The 20222-nt window shown below is 51.5% G+C and overlaps 1 protein-coding gene across 2 annotated transcripts in view; it reads right to left on the bottom strand.

Moving 5' to 3' along the window:
• Positions 1–272: 272 nt before the first annotated feature.
• Positions 273–20222, bottom strand: part of farp2 (FERM, RhoGEF and pleckstrin domain protein 2) — a 35440-nt gene continuing 15490 nt past the window's right edge. The window contains exons 8-27 of one of the 2 annotated variants that reach the window (XM_079739691.1): positions 19142–19289; positions 18714–18809; positions 18149–18312; positions 17828–17896; positions 17603–17660; positions 16828–17056; positions 10983–11161; positions 10276–10365; positions 9886–10019; positions 9472–9553; positions 8781–9018; positions 8435–8565; positions 7833–7901; positions 7653–7742; positions 5878–5960; positions 5663–5781; positions 5060–5223; positions 3254–3361; positions 2543–2694; positions 273–1745 (exon numbers count right to left, since the gene is read on the bottom strand). In XM_079739691.1, coding sequence (XP_079595817.1) covers positions 1664–1745; positions 2543–2694; positions 3254–3361; positions 5060–5223; positions 5663–5781; positions 5878–5960; positions 7653–7742; positions 7833–7901; positions 8435–8565; positions 8781–9018; positions 9472–9553; positions 9886–10019; positions 10276–10365; positions 10983–11161; positions 16828–17056; positions 17603–17660; positions 17828–17896; positions 18149–18312; positions 18714–18809; positions 19142–19289 — 2485 coding nt within the window. In that variant the 3' untranslated portion in view covers positions 273–1663. The remainder of the gene's footprint in view (positions 1746–2542; positions 2695–3253; positions 3362–5059; positions 5224–5662; positions 5782–5877; positions 5961–7652; positions 7743–7832; positions 7902–8434; positions 8566–8780; positions 9019–9471; positions 9554–9885; positions 10020–10275; positions 10366–10982; positions 11162–16827; positions 17057–17602; positions 17661–17827; positions 17897–18148; positions 18313–18713; positions 18810–19141; positions 19290–20222) is intronic. The other variant, XM_079739692.1, reaches the window with a different exon arrangement.

The following is a 20222-nucleotide window of genomic DNA, read 5'->3' as shown; positions in this document are numbered from 1 at the left end:
TGGGCACGTCAGGCTTCGTGTCTCCGGATCATAGAGCGAACAAAGATCACCATCTATCCCCAAGTGTCAGTCCTGTTCAGTCACTTCATTGTGGTTATTTCGGTTGTTTAACAGTGAGGTTTACAAAAATGGCAAACCGACCTTTTTAGAATGTATTCACATGTAATTCACAGAACTCCTGCCCGGTTACACTGTTTGACCCCCAGGTGAAGTCATCCTGCAGAATCATCCTCATCCCTAATTATAACATCAAACTGAGGAGCTGCGAGAAAAACGTTATTTTATTTGTTGAACAATGCAGTAACACAAGGCATGACAACAGATCACAAGATCATTAAACATTTTACAAAAGTTTTGATGCTTGAGAACTTCAGCCGAGGTGAGATGATGGTTTGGTTAGGGTGTTAATTATACACCAGCTATGCAAATAACACACACAATGAAATATTCCAGTTTTCATTGAAACATCCTAATACAATGGTTTACGTCATTCGGCATCCAGCTGTGAGCACAGATCTCAGATCTTAAACCGCCTTTTATATGCGGGTAAAATGTCTCGTCTGTTTCACTTCATCAGAAATCGACAAGAAACATGAATGAAACACTGCGTAGTTTGACATCACATCATCTCCGCACAGACCCTCAAACAATAAATTAAAGAGGTTAAAGACATGAACAACTTTATAGGTAGAGCACCAGAACATTGAACTGGATTACAAGTAAAGCCATAAAGTAAACTCTTGATTATTTACTCTGGCAGAAAAGCACTGCCGATCTGATCCCCGTCCATCTCCCAGATGATTGATGCATCTTAAGCAGTATCCCTTCATTAATGTACCGTTGCTCCATAAACAGAAAAATACATCTCCCTTTCACGCACAAGACTGGCTTTAAAAGTTAAATAAGGTTGAAAAACAATGCAATGAAAAAAATCAAACAGTTATACTATCGGTGGTAATGTCATCTCTACTCTAGCCTATGCAAGTTTGCTCTCCAGAACAGACCCCACTATGCATTGTCCGTCGGAAAATGATCCAACGATAAGAAAAAACAAGTCAATTTTCCACCACTTCAGACTGAAGCAGGCCTGAATACTTCCCTCAAACCCTCCCTCAACTCTGCTGATCCCTCGTCCATCAACGTTACTTTAACTTTCTTAACACATTTTCCCTTTTGCCCTTAAACGAGGACACTGGGTGCTCCTTCCTTCCTCTCAACCTTCTGTTCCTCTTCCTCACTGCGCTCAACTCTCCCGCCATTCTACATGCCAACCGCCACCTAGCATGCCACATGCGAACTGCCCCGTTAGCATGTTGCTCCCACGTTATAATAAGAAGCTTAGTGACACCAACATGCCTCCATATTCTTCCAGCCAGAGTATCACACTTGCCTTTTTACCGTCTCGATACACACCTCGCTCTAACCCCTCGATTACGAGGGAATAAACCTCACTCAGGACACAGCTGAATAAACACATTTATTCTACACAAGGTGAGTAGAATGTATTCTTCAGAACGTCCCAGGGTCCTTTCAGCCAGCGGTGACACCCAGTGGGTGAACCCAGTGGTTCCAAAGTCTTTATGGTCATCCGGGAGGTCCCCCTGCACCCTGACCCCTTCATCACCCCCAGGAGTCCGGTTCCCTTCCTGTTGAGCTGGGCGTGTCACTTCCTGTTGAGCTCGGCGGGGACTCTGGGAACGAGGAGGGTCATCCTCCCAGCTGCACTCCTGATAACCTCCATCCACCTGGAGACAGACAGGTAGTTAGACAGGTATTCAGACAGACAGGTAGTCAGGCAGGCAGAAAAGGGAGTCAGACCGTTAGAGATAGACAGGTAGTCAGACAGACAGTATGAGTCTGATGGACAGATGGAGAGCAAGAGAGAAAGACAGACAGACAGACGATAAGACCGTGGGAAACAGACAGGCAGTCAGGAATGTCTGCCTCTGTTTCTAAACAAACACAAGTGTTGAAGATAAGAGGGACGGACTCAGTGAATTATATTAGAGTAAATACATAGAGTGACTCTAGTCAGTAAAGATATAGAGTGACTCTAGTCAGTAAATAGAGTAAGTTCCTATCGTCAGTAGGAACAGGTCTAAGGGTCTCTGAGGAGACAGGGTTTAGACAGTGGGGACCAGACCCCTGTACCCAGGAGAGGTCAGAGGAAGTTCACGCTCCATAAGGTGATTCATTCGAGCCGTCATCACATAAACTCCCAGAACATGCAGAGGATGGGGAAGGACCATCCGTAACACAGACAGACACGCAGGCCTCAACAGAACAAGACATGATGGACTGACGAACAGACAGACACAGTGCAGAAAGACGAAACAATGGCAGAGAGACATAAAACTAACTGGGACAGACCAGACTGATGGACAGACACAGTAGGACAGACACCAGTACAAAGTGGTCCACACAGAGACATCAGTACAAACTGGTCCACACAGACACACCAGTACACATTGTTCCAAACAGAGAGACACCTGTACACACTGGTCCAAAGAAACCCAGTGACACCAGTATAAGGGGGGGTTACCTCTCGAAGGTGTACTCGCTCTCCGCTCTGAAGAAGTACACGTGGGACTTGAACTGCAGCTTGAAGACGTACTCCTTGTGGATCCCGTCTGCCTCCTCGGGGGTGCTGACAGTGTACCCTAGCAACGGGAGGCTGGCCAATGGGAAGTCATCCTGCACACAAACAAACGCCCAGGCTACTTCAGACAGAGGACTATGTACGGGCGGACGTTGCAGGGTGCACGACTCCCAGCCTGAAGGTCCTGGGTTCAATGCCCAATGTTCCATCTAACCTACCTGCTCCTGAATGACCGTTGAAAGAATCTGAATTCAGGTCAAATCGTCTTCTAAAACAGTGGTTCTCAATTATATTTTACTAGTGTACCTCCTCTTAGATATTTTTTCAGCCGAGTACCCCCTTCACCGGCACAAACATTTTTGGGGAAAAAAAAGAGGTAATTTCTGAAATCGACGACATTATTTATTTGGAACATTTCTGGTTACCCCCTGCAGTCATCCAAAGTGCCCTTAGGGTTTCGAGTACCCACATTTGAGAACAACTGTTCTAAATGACTGAATAATGATTATAATAAATAATAGCATGCAAGCACTGCCTCTACAGTGAGCTCAACACTGATCTTACACTCATGGGTAAGGGTTATTCCAGGTTGCTCTCTAATCAGGTGCAGCCTGCTTATAACAGAGCAATGAGAACATAACATGGAGGTCTGACCTGGTGGGTCTTGTAGAAGAACAGGCAGAAGTTGGTGAAGACCACCCACAGCTTCTGCCAACCGTTGCTGTTCTTGAACTTCCTCAAGAGGTACCCCGACAGCTGATTCTAGACGGGTCAGAAACAAAACGCTAAAGGGTTCGGAAAGGTCATGAGGTATTTGGCTGCATAATCACTGAGATTGTGAAGGTGTGTGCGTGTGAGAGTGAGTGAGACAGAGTAAATGTTAGACAGTGCAAGTGTGAGAGCATGTATCTGTGTGTATGTGTGAGTGAGTGAGTGCGTTGGTGTGAGAGTGCAAGTGAGTGAGTGAGGCGAGAGTGAGGTGAAGGTTTCAGTAACGAGCCCTTGGCCCTATCGAGCACTGGCCCCTAACGAGCTCTGGCCCCTAACAAGCCCTGGCCCCTAACGAGCCCTGGCCCCTAACGAGCTCTGGCCCCTAACGAGCCCTGGACCCTAGTGGCCCCTGGCGTGGGTACCTGGGTCATGCGCAGGTAATCAGTGAGCGAGAGGTTCTGGTTTCGGTACCAGCACACGTGCGTGATGGTGTTGGGTCGCTGCCCCTGGCCCAGCAGGTAGCGGGGGGGCAGCTCGGGGGAGACGGACGGAGAGCCGTACACTGAGGAGGGGGCGGGCGAGGCAGACACAGAGGGGCAGGGAGGTGAGCGAGTGGAGAGAGAGAGACAGAGAGAGAGACAGAGAGAGAGAGAGAGAGAGACCCAGAGAGACAGAGACCCAGAGAGAGAGACAGAGAGAGAGAGAGAGAGAGAGCGAGAGAGAGAGAGAGAGAGAGAGAGAGAGACAGAGTGAGTGAGTGAGTGAGTGAGTGAGTGAGTGAGTGAGAGTGAGTGAGAGTGCGAGAGAGTGAGAGAGAGAGAGAATGTCAAAAAGAGCGAGAGGAAAAGGCAGAGAAGGAGAACGAGAGACAGACAGGAGGAGAGACAGACGGGAGGGGAAACAGGCCAACGTTAGCATGTTAGTACTCTGTGTCAAGCTGTTGCGAACACAAGAGGAAGAGCAACAGAAGAAAACAGAGATGGTCATCATCACATCTGTGAAGTGAGGCGGTTAGCGTCAGGAAACCAAGCCGGGCCACAGCGGCTCTGTTTACGTTCCGCAGGAAGTGATTAAAACATCCAGAGGAAACTAGAAGGAGGGAAGGATGAAGTGGTTAGAGCTGGTTAAAACACAGTTAGGTCGACCAATCAGAAGGAGGAGACACCAGGCGTGATCAGGTAGAGTAGGAGAACAGGGGTTAGTTCCCGGATCAATCGACTCGGACGATGCAGAGAGAAAGGATCCATCTCAGGTGTGTGAACACGGCCACGTGTTTCCAGACATTTCCAGAACCTGCGCTCCCTGGTCTCGAGTCACATGATCACTGGTCTCACGGTGATGATGTCATCCGTTCTGCCCCTGCCCCTGCCCCATGGCTGCAGGTCGTTCTGTTTCTCTGCTCTGAGCGCCACCGGCTTAACCACATTACCAGCAGCCCGGGCGTTTCCCAAGCATTCCACACTTACACCGCCCTTCTGGTACAGCTGGAGACTGATCAGATCAGACTTCATGAGTAGACGGAGCCAACGTGACGGGTGGAGGGGGGGCGAAGCCTTATCGTGTTCTCATGATCCCTTATCTTAGTGGGGTTGGGGAGATCTTTAAGGGTGACTATTTTATCTAATCTTAAGGATGTGTGTGTGTTGGGGAGGATTGGGTGTATTTCGGTGTGACTGCTGGGTGGAGGAGGTGGGTGCATTGCTATAAGGCTGCTGGCCCTGGGTGGAGGAGGCGGGGGTGGAGGAGTACCTCCACAGCCAGGCTGTGATCGGACATGGACACGCTGGTGTTGCGGTGCCAGCAGACGTGCAGGGTGGTGTTGGCGCGGTGGTGCGCCTGCTTGTCCAGAGAGCCGTGAGAGGAGCTCATCTCGTCCTCCGACTCCTGCTCCACCGACACCTCGTCAGAGGACCCTGGAGGAGGAGGAGGAGGAGGAGGAGGAGGAGGAGGAGGAGGAGGAGGAGGAGGACGAACAGGATATATGGAGAAGGGGGGCAGGGTTGAAGGAGGAGGATCTGGACAGCCTATCCGGAGCCAAAGAGCAACCAAACACTTAAATCACCAACCAATCACAAAGAGCTACTCGCTTAATTCATGGGTTTCTATTGGCTAAAATGTATGACATCTGATGGCACACAGCCGTGATACTGATTGGCCCAAATTAGCACATGGTGATATTCCGTCACGTCGATTGGCTGACGTTGGTTCTAGTGTTTGGTTACTTTAAGCGTTGTTCCCCAGGAATGCAGAAGCACACCATCTCGTCATACAATAGGCGTCCACGTTACACAACACAGTGAACCAGCCATCAGAGGGAACCTCCAGTGTTCAGAGGTCAACAAACGGTCTTACGGTTGGAGCGGTCCCTCAGGCCCGCGTCGAAGAAGATGTCCGCCTTGTCGTTGGACGACTTGGACATGTTGATGGCCATGTTCAGATCCTCGATCCACTTGGACAACTCCATCTTGGAACTAAAGGGAGACGTCCAACACAACATTCAGCAGGTACTCCTCAGTCTTCCTCTAAAGAGACTTGGCGATTGAGTTTTGAGACAATCCGGTTCTGACCTGGCCGCCACCACCACCGTGCGCTGGGCCGAGTAGATGGTGAAGCAGTGAGGGACGGACCACTCGTTCTCACTCTCGTCCACCTGGAGGACAGAGGCGACGAGGTACTTAATGTGGCGTCTGCTAATTGCCCTAAATGTAAAATGTAACGACGTAATCAACTCATGTCCCCTAACCCCAAGCCCTCGAAAAGGACCAGGAGAAAAACCTCTGCAAAACCCAGGTGGAAGGAACCTTAAGGGGCCCAGGAGGGAGGGGCATGAGGGGCCCAGGAGGGAGGGGCATGAGGGGCCCAGGAGGGAGGGGCATGAGGGGCCCAGGAGGGAGGGGCATGAGGGGCCCAGGAGGGAGGGGCATGAGGGGCCCAGGAGGGAGGGGCATGAGGGGCCCAGGAGGGAGGGGCATGAGGGGCCCAGGAGGGAGGGGCATGAGGGGCCCAGGAGGGAGGGGCATGGGGGAGCAGGAGGGAGGGGCATGAGGGGCCCAGGAGGGAGGGGCATGAGGGGCCCAGGAGGGAGGGGCATGGGGGAGCAGGAGGGAGGGGCATGAGGGGCCCAGGAGGGAGGGGCATGAGGGAGCAGGAGGGAGGGGCATGAGGGGCCCAGGAGGGAGGGGCATGAGGGGCCCAGGAGGGAGGGGCATGAGGGGCCCAGGAGGGAGGGGCATGAGGGGCCCAGGAGGGAGGGGCATGGGGGAGCAGGTTTCAGGTGGCCCAAAGTTTCCTTTAAATGAGGAGGCAGGTCAGGCCTTCACCATAACGAGGTCTAGAGCTCAGAGTACGACTGATCTGATATCTGCCCGCGGTGTGGCTCCTCATCAGGTTATCCTCCTAATCAGGTCAAGGTGTAAAGAGCCCTTTGGCACTAGAAATCCAACCAGTGGTACAGCGCCATCTACGGTCAGACCTGGGCTACTGCGAAGGTCTCTGATCGGACCAAAGGGGAACAATCAGGCAGGTTGCAGCGGTACTGGTTTCAAATGTCAGGACACACTGACCAGACCAGCCAGTTCAAGGTCTGTCTATCGGTGTTCTGTCCAGCTGTGTCTCTTGGCTGGCTCAGGTAGTCAGCCCTGACAGTGTGAACAAACCCATAACATGAATTTGTTACAACCACCCTGCAGAACCTACAGCTCTTCTAAGGAGTTTACAAGCTAATTAGGAATTCAAGCACACCCCAGGCTTGACGCAGGGAGTGAAAACCATGAAAACCTTTCTTGAGATACCTGTTAGGCGTGTGTGTGTAAAGGTGTGTGCATAGACGTGTGTGGGTGTGTCTTACCGGTGCGTCCAGCACAATGATCTGCGTCCGGGAGTAAAACACACACATGCTATGTTAGCATAGCCTAGCCTAGCCTAGCATGCCTCTACCTTTGATAGCCGCTACCTGTTCTGGCTGCTCACTGTGCTAGCTGCTACCTATATTAACCCACATCAATGTGTTCAAATACAGGTTGGACTGACTGTTTTTCTTGTAGTTAATCATTGGTTGTCGTCACTATTCTACTTTGCTGAAAGGTAACACACAAATGGATTAAGCCAGTTTTGCAGCAATACCACACCTGGGTCAAAATAGTAACATTTATTTTTTAATTAGCTTTCAGACAACTGAACTATAATCGAAGCCCTCCACCCTTCTTGTTTCGAGAACGTCAAGTTCAGGCTTCGAGGCATAAATGAAGAGATGGTAAAGTGTGTTTGATTAAACTTATTTGAGGTCATGTTTCAGAGAGGATCAGAGAAGAATGGTTGAGTAAGACAAACACTCTTCACTCACGATCATGCCGTGCAGAGGCAGCTGTCCGTGCACTTTGAACTGGTTGGTGGCGGTGACCCCCTTGCTGCTGTACAGGAGCATGTCTGAGAACTGAGGAGAGAGGAACAGCTCAGGGTCACCTCACAGGGAGCAGCTGCTCATCACTCACACGTGCGGACGGAGGAGGTGTTCCCTACGCACCAGGAAGAACATGCGCTGCTGAAGCCCCTTCTTGGTCAGCTTGTACAGACAGCCCTCCCGGATGAACTCCTGCAGAAGCAGAGGAACCAACATCACCCGTTAGAGCGGCATGATTACACAGAGGGCAGGACGAAGGAGTTCAACTCACAACCGTAGTTGTGAAAAATAGTACTTAGCATTGTGTATTTACATTTAGGGCATTTAGCAGACGCTTTTATTCAAAGCGACTTACAATAAGTATATTTGTCTGAAGAAAGAGACCAACAATATATCGCTGTCAGTGCAGTAAGAATGTTCATAGAAACAAGAACCAGGCACTAACAATTGTTAGGTTAACCCATTCCCCGTGTATCAAGATAGCTAGGATAAGACGCTACACCATGCTAAGTACTAGTAAATAGTAATTAGTATGAATCGATAAAGGAATTCATGCTCATTGAGTTGGATGCAGACATGGAGTTGGTGCCGAAGGAAAAAACATACAACTTCACATGAATGCTGATGAGTATTATCTCGTTATGAATCAGTGAATAAACAGAAGAACTTCTCCGTCCCGGGCTCCTCAGCACCCTCTAGTGGTGGGCGGGCGTCACGGCACTCACCCGGCCCGGGGAGGTGAGGTTCTCCACCCCCACCAGGTCTCTCTGGAGCTCCGTCAGCTTCTGGAAGTTTTCCAGACGGATCAGGCTGCTGTGGAGCTGCGCCGCGATCTCCGCCACCTCCTTCAGCGCCTCTGCAGCCAATAGGATGACAGAAGCATGAGTCCCAGATTGGTCGATGAGAACCAATCAGGATGGAGGCAATGGGAATGGACTGTGTTGTGGGCTTCAGTGTCTGTGTCTCTGTGTGTATCTGTTTGTGTCTCGGTGTCTGTGTGTGTCTGTGTCTCTGTGTGTATCTGTTTGTGTCTCGGTGTCTGTGTGTGTCTGTGTGTCTCTTTGTCCTCACCGCTGCAGTCGTGGTGGTCCGGGTGGTCCTGGGGGTAGTGTCTGCTCAGCCGCTCCAGGATCAGCTTGAGGTGCATGAGCCTCTGGATGGGCTTCAGCAGGAAGGTGTTGAGCGGCAGGTAACACACCTTCTGCAGCTCAAACTCCTTGTACACCGTCTCCAGCTTCTTCACGCGCTTCGACGCCTTCTCCAGCTCCGTCAGCACCTCGTCATGCTTCTGCAGGTAGCCCGTGAACTCCTGGGGGTCAGAGGACGCCGGGTTAGGGGGGACCAGCGGGCGGAGGTCTGGTTAAAGGTGGACCAGCGGGCGGAGGAGGTCAGGAGGTCTGCACACCGGTGTGTTTAACGTCAGCCGCAGCAGGCCCACGGGAGGTCACATGGTCAGCTACAGACACATCCCATTGGTTGCCGTCACACTTTGCATGTGACCTTATCAGGTCATGGTCTTCAGAATGACGTAACACATCGTGCGGACCAATCAGAGACCAAACCTTGAGGGCCGTCACCGTGGGGACCAATCAGAGAGCTCACCTTGAGGGCGGTCCCAGTGGGGACCAATCAGAGAGCTCACCTTGAGGGCGGTCACCGTGGGGACCAATCAGAGAGCTCACCTTGAGGGCGGTCCAAGTGGGGACCAATCAGAGAGCTCACCTTGAGGGCAGTCACCATGGGGACCAATCAGAGAGCTCACCTTGAGGGCGGTCATGTTCTTCAGCATGACGTCCCCGATCCTCTGATAGTCCCCCTTCACGTGGGCGTTGGAGCGCCCCTCCCTGAGGAAGATCACGGCTCATGTTACACGTTAACACTCCTAATAAACATTACGGTTCGCTGAACATTAGGACTCATGTGACGGGAGGATTCATCGTACAAATGCATGGGCAGGCCCTGGTGTCAGCGGACCCAAAACCAGTGATAAACAAGTTTCATGGTGAGCTGGGTCTGTGTTACCGACCATATAGCCAGCCTGAGGTCCGGTCAGGACCTAAACCAGTAAACTATACATAGTGAACTTGGTCTGGACCCACCATAGAGCCAGCCTCTGGTACAGACTCCAGTACTGAACCTAGTGAGGGTGAGGGGTCAGTGGATCAGTGTTACCCACCATAGAGCCAGCCTCTGGTCCAGCTCCTTCAGGAAGCCGCGGTGGAACTCGTAGATGGGGTCGATGTTGGAGAACAGCAGGGTCATCAGGCCCTCGGGCATGGCGTTCTCCTTGATGACCGCGCTGCGGAACCACTGGGGCGCCACACACACACACACACACACACACACGATTATAGTAGACCTCGCAATACTTGGAGTTTAACGTTATGATTATTTTAAAGACTGATACTAATGGATAGACTAATATAGAATAATATGTTTCAGTAGGGTGAGGGTTACATTTTCTGACTGTTCGTGCTTTGGGCAATGTCAATAAAGCTCTTTGAAATGAACTGTGAGGGAGGGTAGAGAATCCCATCCCATAATAGAAGGAAAAGCCCCCCCTCACCACGGTGATGACCTCCAGATCCTTCAGGTACGTCCGCTCCGTCGTCAGGATCTCCTTGGCGATGAAATATGCTTTATCAGCTGGGTACCGCTGAGAGGGGGGGAGGAGAGGAGAGGAGAGAAGAGAACGAGAGAGAGAGAGAGAGAGAGAGAGAGAGAGAGAGAGAGAGAGAGAGAGAGAGAGAGAGAGAGAGAGAGAGAGAGAGAGAGAGAGAGAGAGAGAGAGAGAGAGAGAGAGAGGAACAGAATCAGATTGGTATTCAAGCGGTCCTGCAATGTAAACCAAGGCGGGGGGAATGTGAGATGCGCTGCGTGAACGATAACACCAGAGCTGAACTTTAATTTCCTGTGTGTCTCCCACCGGGCTTCTGGTGGCTCCAGAGCACTGCCTCAGGGGGGGGAGGGGGGAGGGTTCACAACACCAGGTCCAAACCTCTGAGTTTAACCGCCTTCTCACCAGAACCCAGAATGAAAATAAAGCGGGTAAAATAAATACAAAGTAGAGCCGGTGAACCCAGTGTGAGGGTCAGGGGGGGGGGGAAGGGGGCCACAGTGATCTAGTGTCAGGGTGGGGGGGATCAAGGGGGTGAGATGAGGTGAGGTTGGGGTCGACGGGGTTGATGGGGGCGGGGTCAAGGAGGCAGCGAGGTCAGGGCAGGGTGGGGTTGGATGGGGGGGGGTTGGATGGGGCAGGTTCCAGGGCAGTACCTTCCTCCTCCCCTCCTCATCCTCATCTAGCCGTGGGCCCACCTGGGAGGCGGGGCCTTGGGGGGGCGGGGAGGCGTGGCCTGGGAGGCTCAGCGTGGACATCTGGAAGGACGGGGAGGCGGGGCATAGGGGGTCCTTGGAGCTGAAGGGCGACAGCTGGGGGCTGTCCACCGCCGTGCCTGAGGAGAATGCACAGAAGGTGGACGGATTAACACCACCAATCAAAATACTACATCAATTAATTAACATATAATAAATGTTCCGAAGACTAGATCTATTTTTTAACCATGAGGAGGAAGTAGATAATGTAGAGACCATTTATGGTTATTATGTCATTTGTCAACACGTCGACTGGAGGATCAAAGACTTTATCTGAAAACCAGTTTGGGTGTAGAACCAACCAACATTGTGACCCCAAACCACTGGAACAAGGCCAGTTAACCACAGTCCCTGGTGATATGAACCAGTACACAAACAACACACACGAAAACACGGTACTGAGCTTCAAAAGACGCCGGAGTCGTTTTAGAATTCTCCTCTAATAAAACGCTCCTCTTCTTCATTCAACTTTCTCCTACATTATTTAACACACACTTTTTTTCCCTCCCTCCCACACATGGATCAGATAAGAAAGCAGAGACATGGCCGCAGACCAACGCAGGTAATGGGTCCCACATTGACCTCCTCTGTTGTTTCCAGTCAACGCTCTCCCGGAAAGAGAGCCTGCCCCTAGAGGAAGCAACATTCCCAGCAGATAAGAAGCTCCTGCTTCCAAAACATCTACAAGTTCTCCGCTCCAGACAAACGAGAGGGAACACCAGAGAGACAACCGCCAGAAGCGATCAACCGCTGGAGTGAGTGGACCACTCTGATGGGAGAGGAGAGGGGGGAGGAGAGAGGGAGAGGGGAGAGGAGAAGGGGAGAGAGAGGGTTAGGAGGGGAGGAGAGGAGGGGAGGGGAGAGGAGGAGAGGAGAGGAAAGACGAGGAGAGGACAAATAGGAGAAGGGGGGAGAGGGTTAGGAGGGGAGGAGAGGAGAGGAGGGGAGAAGAGAGAGAGAGAGAGGAAAGAGGAGGAGAGGTCAGAGAGGAGAAGGGGAGAGAGAGGGTTAGGAGGGGAGAGGAGAAGAGAGGGGAGAGGAGAGAGGAAAGGAAAAGGGGAGGGAGAGGGTGGGGAGGAGAGGAGAGGAGGGGAGAGAGGAAAGGAAAAGGGGAGAGAGAGGGTGGGGAGGAGAGGAGAGGGAGAGGGGAGAGGAGAGAGGAAAGGAAAGGGGAGGGGAGGAGGGAGAGGAATGGAGTCACGCGGTGACCCGGAAATAATTCAGAGGACGAGGAATGCAGCTGGCTGGCGTGGAGGTTTTGTTTACTCTGCGTTGCTAGGTGGCCCAGGAGGATGACACATGGTGTGGGGGGGGGGGGGGGTGGAAAGACTTGGCACAGGGCCTGCTTAAAAAACACACACACACACACACACACACACACACACACGCACACACACACACACAAGCACGCAGACACACATCCCCCTCTATCCCCCTCAGCCCATAACACTGAGGTCTACGGTTTGGAACAGAAGAGGAAATGTCTAATGATTTAACAAGATGGCCGACCCCCCCTCTCCCTCTCCTCTGGATGCTCTGAAACGAGGAGCTCCTCTCCTGCAGGAGAACATGAGGAGCTGCTCCTCCTCACCTTCTGAAGGAGGAGGAGGAGGAAGAGGAGGAGGCCATAGTCTGCTCAAAACATCAAAATGGCCGTCCAAACATCCAGGAAAGGAATTAGGACTGGATGTAGAAATACCTTAACGCTTACCAGATGTTCTTCAAAAGAAGGAATAGTTTCCGTTACTTATCTATGAAATATTGATCCACTTATATTCAGACTTCTGTTACGTTATGAGACAACGTTGAGGTTAGCGGTACGCTGGCACCATGTTATGAGCGAGTTATGTTGTGTTATGTGGTTATATGTTCAAATACTTAAGAGTTCAAGTAGGGAGAGATGGTCAATTTGAATAACTTTATTTATGTACCCTGAAAGTTTTTAAATCGACAGCTTCTCTGGATTTATTGAATTTGCTCTTGAAACATGCAGTGATTATCTCATGATTCCCTGGCTGTGATTTATGGTCTCTTCCAAAAATAATTTTAAGTCGGACCCAAAAGGTACCAAAAAGTGATTCCTTTATTCTTGATAGTAAAACATACAAACAGTAAGTACAGAGATGTGTTGGTTAGTAGGAACACAGACGACTGACTGAGTGCCACTGGGGTTAAGTATGGTCACCAGCATGAGTTAAGTGTTGAGTCGGTGTTAAGTATTAAGAGGACTTAAAAAACAAAAATAAAACACAAGCCTACCCAGAAACAAAAGCCATATACACACTGGTTAGGCCACTTTAGATCCATCTCGTGGTTTAAAGACGTGTGTAAATCTAAGTGCTGTTTGTACGCAAACATACAGGAATCGTTTTCAGGGACGGGAGATTCAAAACGTTGATTGATAAGGGGAATCGGTACCGTGCCCTCCTTCAAATGACAACCGAGCCCTGATCAATAAGCTGATTATCGCCCGCATGCAACGCTCAGAGAAACGGACGCAGGCAAGCGTTTTAAGATGGAGGCTCGTGGCAACAGAGAAGACGCGCTGTGAGGCCAGGCGTTACGGCGGTCAGTTCACGTCGGCCAACCAAGAGCCTGAGAGCACAGTGCGGTTTTAAGAGCCCAGGATCACCAGTGGTTACGGTGCGAAGGAATCATGCAGAAAACGTTGCTCTGAATTATTAGAAATGGATTTAGGGAAGGCAGACTCGTCAACGGATCCACGCGGGTAGGCACTTAGGCATTAGTTTGGATATGTATATTTATATACTTTATATACATTTGGATTAAGAAACACTGTGGCTATGCGTGTCAAAGGCCTCTAATTTCAGGTTGGTCCGTTTCTAAACTAGGCCACTGAAACGTTATCCTAGCTCCTACGCTAAAGGTCAACGTGTAGGTAGTTGTGGTTAAAACACCGTCAGTCCTGACAGACGGCAATACTTCAGGCATCCAGGGCCATACATTCAGAGGGTTGTGTGTATAAGGGGCGAACTCATGGGCTTGTTTGGTACATTCGGCTCCAGACTCCATCGAGTGGTTCTGTTCAGGTCCAGAGGCAGTCATTAAAGAACATTAAAACACCAGCAGGAACGCTGATTAGTCACTACAAGCCCTTTCAAAATCCACCCTTATATAGTGACACCCACATTTACGATGGACAGATCAGCCTGTCAATTCACTGGGTCTATTACAATCTGACCTGTCAATCACCCATTTCTGATGTCACTACAGGGTTGTTGTGAACTAGATTGTAATGTGGCCAATCCATATCACACAAGGAGGTTAAAACGTGCGTCTTTATAAGACTACAGCTTGTGATTCTGCTTATGACGGCGGAACAGCTGATAATATGGTATTGGCCAGCAGGTGTCACTAAAACACAAGTGGGCCGTTTTCCACCTAAATTCTGTGCTGTTCAAACTTTATTTAGAAGAGAGCTGTAGACCACCTACGGACATCGACTCTTCTCCCGTGAGCCCAGAGGAGCCACAATACTTTCAGAAACAGTTATAATCATACACACTAGTACTACTACTACTACTTCTAGATATATCAAATACTACACTACAAGTGGGGAGATGGGAAATACTTTGCATTAGAGATCATATTTTTAGACGTTCTATTATAGTGTTAAAAGCACTCAAGACGTCAGCCACACTTTACCAGATAATAAACTCAAACGGCTACGTAAAGAATATACGTATTGTTTTTCTCAAATATGGGACATGGGTGTCTTCCACAAGACAAAGCTCACAATCGTCCTACTGATGTGTTTGGTTTGCTAGGGGCGACCAGGCCCAACAACACCTCCTCAAACCTCTCTCGACCATACTGGGAAACACTGGACATGAAATCCTTCAGAAATAAATGTACGAGACTCAACAAAGTACTGCATTCAGAGAGACAGAGGCATCTGAGACGTAAACAAAACTGTCCCTAGAGTCGGGATTAAGTGGTTTACCGTGATATAAAAAGAATAAGGACCAACATTTAAATTTTACTCAAAAAGGTTTGAGATGGATACGCCACGTGTTGGAACGTTGTGGAACATCACAACATCCTCCACCACCACCATGAATCCTCATCATCTGAACCTAAAGGCCGCTGAAGCGTCTGACACCAGAGGTCTGTAGCTCAGTCACAGTACGTACGACGAAGAGCGAGACACGCGCCCAAAGTTCAACAGATCCTGAAGTCCCATCACACCAGGGAAACCTCCAACGAACACAACACTGTGTAACGGTGACGACCGGAAAATCTAGAACATCCCCCAAACCAACAAGATCGAAGTGCCGTTCCACACTCAACATCACCAGTACTAGCACCACCACCATCAACACCACCACCGTGGTTCTGGTGGTCCTGAGGTCAGCTGACCGACAACCTTTTTGAACATCAATACTTTTGGTACAGTCTGCCAAAAGTTTTACATCTGGTGATTATCTAAATGTGAAAGTGACGCGGTGTACAAATGAACATCATAGATGTGAACCTCCATACCACTCGACCCTAAAGGAACCAGACAACGCAGCGGGCGAGATGAAGAGATGACGGAGAACCTCGGGTAACCCACGGCAACGGCCTCTGTGTGCTAAGGGCGGAGCGACCATGGCGACGCGACGCAGGAGTATGATTTGGCCTTTAAGTCAGCTGGACTTGAGTTACATCTCAGCTGACAGGGAGGGGGGGGGTTGGAGGGCCCTCTGTGAGTTATATCTCCAGGGGCCCCCTTTGTGTTAAATCTCCAGGGGCCCTCTGTGAGTTACATCTTCAGGGGCCCCCTGTGAGTTACATCTTCAGGGGCCCCCTGTGAGTTACATCTTCAGGGGCCCGGGGCCCGAGGGCTCGGCGAGCGCGAGGGCCTGCAGGTTGTGGCACTGCAGCAGGAAGCTCTCGATGCCGCCGGCGCCGGTGAGCGGGTTGCTGTAGAACAGGCTCTGCTCCGGGGGCAGCCCGCCGTCCGAGCCCCAGTCCGAGCCCTCCGAGTCGGAGGAGGGGGGCTCGTCCGTGGTGGGAGGGTAGCTGAGCTGCTCCAGCTGCTCCAGCAGGTCGCTGAACTGGACCGCCGAGCCCGTCTCCGAGCGCTCCGAGTACGCCGGGAAGTTGACCAGCGAGCTGGCCCCCGACGGGTTCTCCGAGCCGGGCAGCCGCAGCGAGGCGGCGTCCGGCCCGCCGTACCCGCCCTCCCCCGCCGAGCTCCGCCCCCCCAGGTGGTCCAGCGAGCTGCACTCCGAGCGGTTGTTGACCAGCGAGCTCGTCTCCGAGCGCCCCAGCCCCCCGTCGCCGTAGCGCCCGCCCCCCACGCTGAGGTCGTCCAGGCTGTACGCCGCGCCGGGGTCGTCCCCGTGGGGGCCCGCCTCCTCCCCGTAACCGTAGCGATCGACGCTGTCGTCGTCGTCGTCGTCGTCGTCGGGGTCGCGGGCCCCCAGGGGGCCCTCGAGGGCGTAGGCCTGGAGCGCGGCGCCGCCGTGGAACGAGATCTCGGCGGGGTCGTCGTCGATGAACTCCTCGCTGACGCGCAGCGGCGGGAGCGCCCGCGGGAACGCCGCCGCCGGAGGCGCCGAGCGCATCAGCTCCGCCTCGAAGGCGGCGGGCGTGAGGACGCCCGTGCTGCGCACCGACACCCCCCCTCCCCCGCCCGCCCTCCCCGCCCCCCTCCTGCCCCCCTGCTGGCCGCCGTCGTGGGGGGGCTGCGATGGGGGGGTGCTACTCTCTACCACCCTCAGCTGGAGGCTAGGTGCACCTTGGACAGCGCAGCGGGACGAAGGGCCGGCGGCCGCGGCCGGGGCGTCCCTCAGCGGGCTGGGGGGCGCCGGCCCGTGGGTCTGCGGGGGCCGGAGGCGGGGCTCCAGCGCCGGGGGGGGTCGGCCCAGCAGGGAGGAGCTGGAGAGGAGAGAGTGCTGGTAGGAGAGAGGCGACGAGGCCGAGCCCATGGGCCCCGGGGCCCGCAGACTGTCGTTGAAGGACAGGTTCTGGAGAGAAGGGGAGGGGGGGGAGAGAGGGTGGAGAGAGGGGGAGGGGAGAGAGGGGGAGAGGGGGAGGGAAGGGGGGAGAGAGGGAGAGGGGGAGAGAGGGAGAGAGGGGGGAGGGAGGGAGAGAGGGGGGGAGAGAGGGGGAGGGAGGGAGGGAGGGAGGGACAGAGAGAGGGGGGGGAGAGAGATAGAGAGGGGAGAGAGGGGAGAGGAGGAGAACAGATCATTATATGAGGGTGACATTAAGACTGAAGGAGAGATTTTAAAAAGAGACCTCATTATCATTTTCTGATTCCTCCCAGCTTCGGGTACAAAGCCTCTGATTGGCTCCAGATGCTCCTCCATTGTAGAATGTTTCGACCAATAGGATGACGTTTTTCTGATATATACATTTCACGTGCCCTTGCCTTTGACTAGGGTTTGCTAAAGATGTATTACCTGACTGGACTTTAACTTTAGTGAAGCTTTCCTTAAAACAAATTAAAACAAGAATAAAATGTGATTTGAGATTCCGATCCCAACGGTATTCCCTGTCCCGTTCCTCACCAGTTTGGGCATGTCGTAGGCCAGGGACCGGGCCGAACTCCGGATCTTGCTGTTCCTCCTGAAGGGACAAGAAGGAAGTCCGGGTTAGCTCCAGACTACACACTGAGAGATGGTTCCGGACACTGAGAGATGGTTCCGGACACTGAGAGATGGTTCCGGACACTGAGAGATGGTTCCGGACACTGAGAGATGGTTCCGGAGCGCTCCGGCCCCCCAGATGCTCACCTCTGGTAGGGGGTCCGCTTGGTGCCGCTGTCCCTCACGTAATCCACCAGCTGCTTCTGAGTCCGCCCACTGCCAACAGACCACAGCTTCAGTTGAACAGAAAAACAACAACTCCCAGGATGCAACAGTTTCATCAGGTATGCACAGAGTACCTCCTCCTTCACTGGAGCTAGTGAAGGAGGAGGAGCTAGTGAAGGAGGAGGAGCTACCTGTATCTGAAGGAGGAGCTACCTGTATCTGAAGGGGGAGGAGCTACCTGTATCTAAAGGAGGAGGAGCTACCTTTATCTGAAGGAGGAGCCAGTGAAGGAGGAGGAGCTACCTGTATCTGAAGGAGGAGCCTCTGCTGAACAGGATGGCCTTGGTGGGGGGCAGCGGCTGGTCCAGCAGGCGGAAGAAGGAGTGGTGCTCCACACAGTTCTTCCAGAAGATCTTACACTGGTCCCGGGAGCCCATCAGGAACTCCAGGGTGTCCTGGTGAGGCCCCTGGGGGCCACAGCAGAGGACAGTGTTACAAAATAAAGTTTAAGCAATGGGTATAGAGCCAATAGTCAGTTATATTATTCTAGACCCAATTTAAAAGATAATAAAAAATAATAAAAATAATATAATCTAGAACTTCCATCCACCTCGCTCTACTTCCAGCTCGCTCTACATCCACCTCGCTCTACATCCAGCTCGCTCTACATCCAGCTCGCTCTACATCCAGCTCGCTCTACATCCACCTCGCTCTACATCCACCTCGCTCTACATCCAGCTCGCTCTACATCCAGCTCGCTCTACATCCAGCTAGCTCTACACCCAGCTAGCTCTACATCCACCCTGCTCTACATCCAGCTAGCTTTACAGCTAGCTAGCTCTACATCCACCTATCCGTCAGTACGTACATGAACCTCGGGGTGAAGTTTGATCAGGAAGCGTTTCCTCTTGAAGCTCAGCTTGCGGATCTTGGACCAGTTGAAGGTATTTATCCTCGTGTTTCCCTACAGAGACCACATCGTTACTACACAGTCCTACTACCTGAAGAGGCACATTAAATACTATCCAACATGAACTATGAAAAGAACATAAAAGTATTACAAAACGAATAAATGCATTCATAATATTTGTAAAAATGGCCTCATGAAACTGAAATAATACATTTTGTTTTGAATAGTTAACAGAATTTCATAGTTTATAATCATAGTTCACAATTATAGTTTATAAGCGTATCACTATTTTCATAGTGATACGCCTCACAGTCTGTATCACCAGGCTGGAAGGCGTTGGGGTTGGTCTACGACTGGTTGTCATGGTACCGTGTAGCAGGACTCACCTGGAACACCTGGAGGCCCATGTGGGCCACGGACAGGTTGATCTTGGTGCCCTCCCGGTCCGACGCCGGGTGGAACCGGACTCCGTACATCTCCAGCTTGCGGGCGATCTCCAAAACCTGGAAGTCGGACTCCGCCGGAGTCTGTCCCCTGGAGAGAGAGAGCCAAAACACACTTTAACACCTCGTAATCTCAAACGGGCTTCCTGGCTGCATTATCTCCACAGATGGGAATGATTCAGAGGAAAACCACTGGGCTGATTTGTTTTATTTATCGAAATTATGGAAGTAAAACTGGGTGATGGCAGCCGTGATAAAGTGCAATAGTTGTCAGTTTAAAGCAAGTTAAATTAATTATATTCTTAATATGAAAGGAATGGATAAGAAAAAAGGTTTATGTTTATTCCCATGATATCTATATGTCAATTTTATTGAATGGTGAAATAGATAAAACTAATCAGATGTTTCTTCAGCGAAAACAGAGACACTTTCAATATGCCCATGTCCACAGACAGATAATCAGGCTGTGTTTAATTACAGCTGAGGAAGAGCAGGACGAAGAGTTCGGTATAACAGACATTTCAGTTGCTCAACCATTTTCCCGCCTATTCATGTCTAGCGCTAGCTAGCCAACCAGCGAAGCCTGGGTCAAAAACATATTCACCAACCGCCTCCTCATCAGTGAACAACCAACGTCAGACTGTAAACTTCCTGGACATCTCAAGTGTGAGATTACAAACCGAACAATCTGCCAGCGCCTAGGGATCTGTCCAATCACCACCACATTCTAATTCTGTTTATCCGATCAGCGTCAAAATCTTCTTAGCGACCCTTCCCCCCACTCCTCACCACGGCTGCCCTACTAGCCTGACGGCTAATAGACAAAGGATTACTAGCCGCGCGTCCAGCAAGACTTCCCGGGGAACGGATTAGCGTAGCACAGGGCTGTCATGAGGCTGGGCTCCCCCACTGACCACTGTGGGGAACTGCCAGGTTACAAAACAAAGAGGCTGAGGGGAAAGTTCTTTAAGGGCTGTTGATTAGATGCTGCATTAGATTATTGGCATTTAAGGCTCTATAATGG

The sequence above is a fragment of the Pollachius pollachius genome (genome assembly GCF_949987615.1).
Source record: "Pollachius pollachius genome assembly, chromosome: 7".
Lineage (NCBI taxonomy): Eukaryota > Metazoa > Chordata > Actinopteri > Gadiformes > Gadidae > Pollachius > Pollachius pollachius.
Note: the sequence above shows the minus strand (reverse complement) of the source record. Positions and strands in the feature narration are given on the sequence as shown.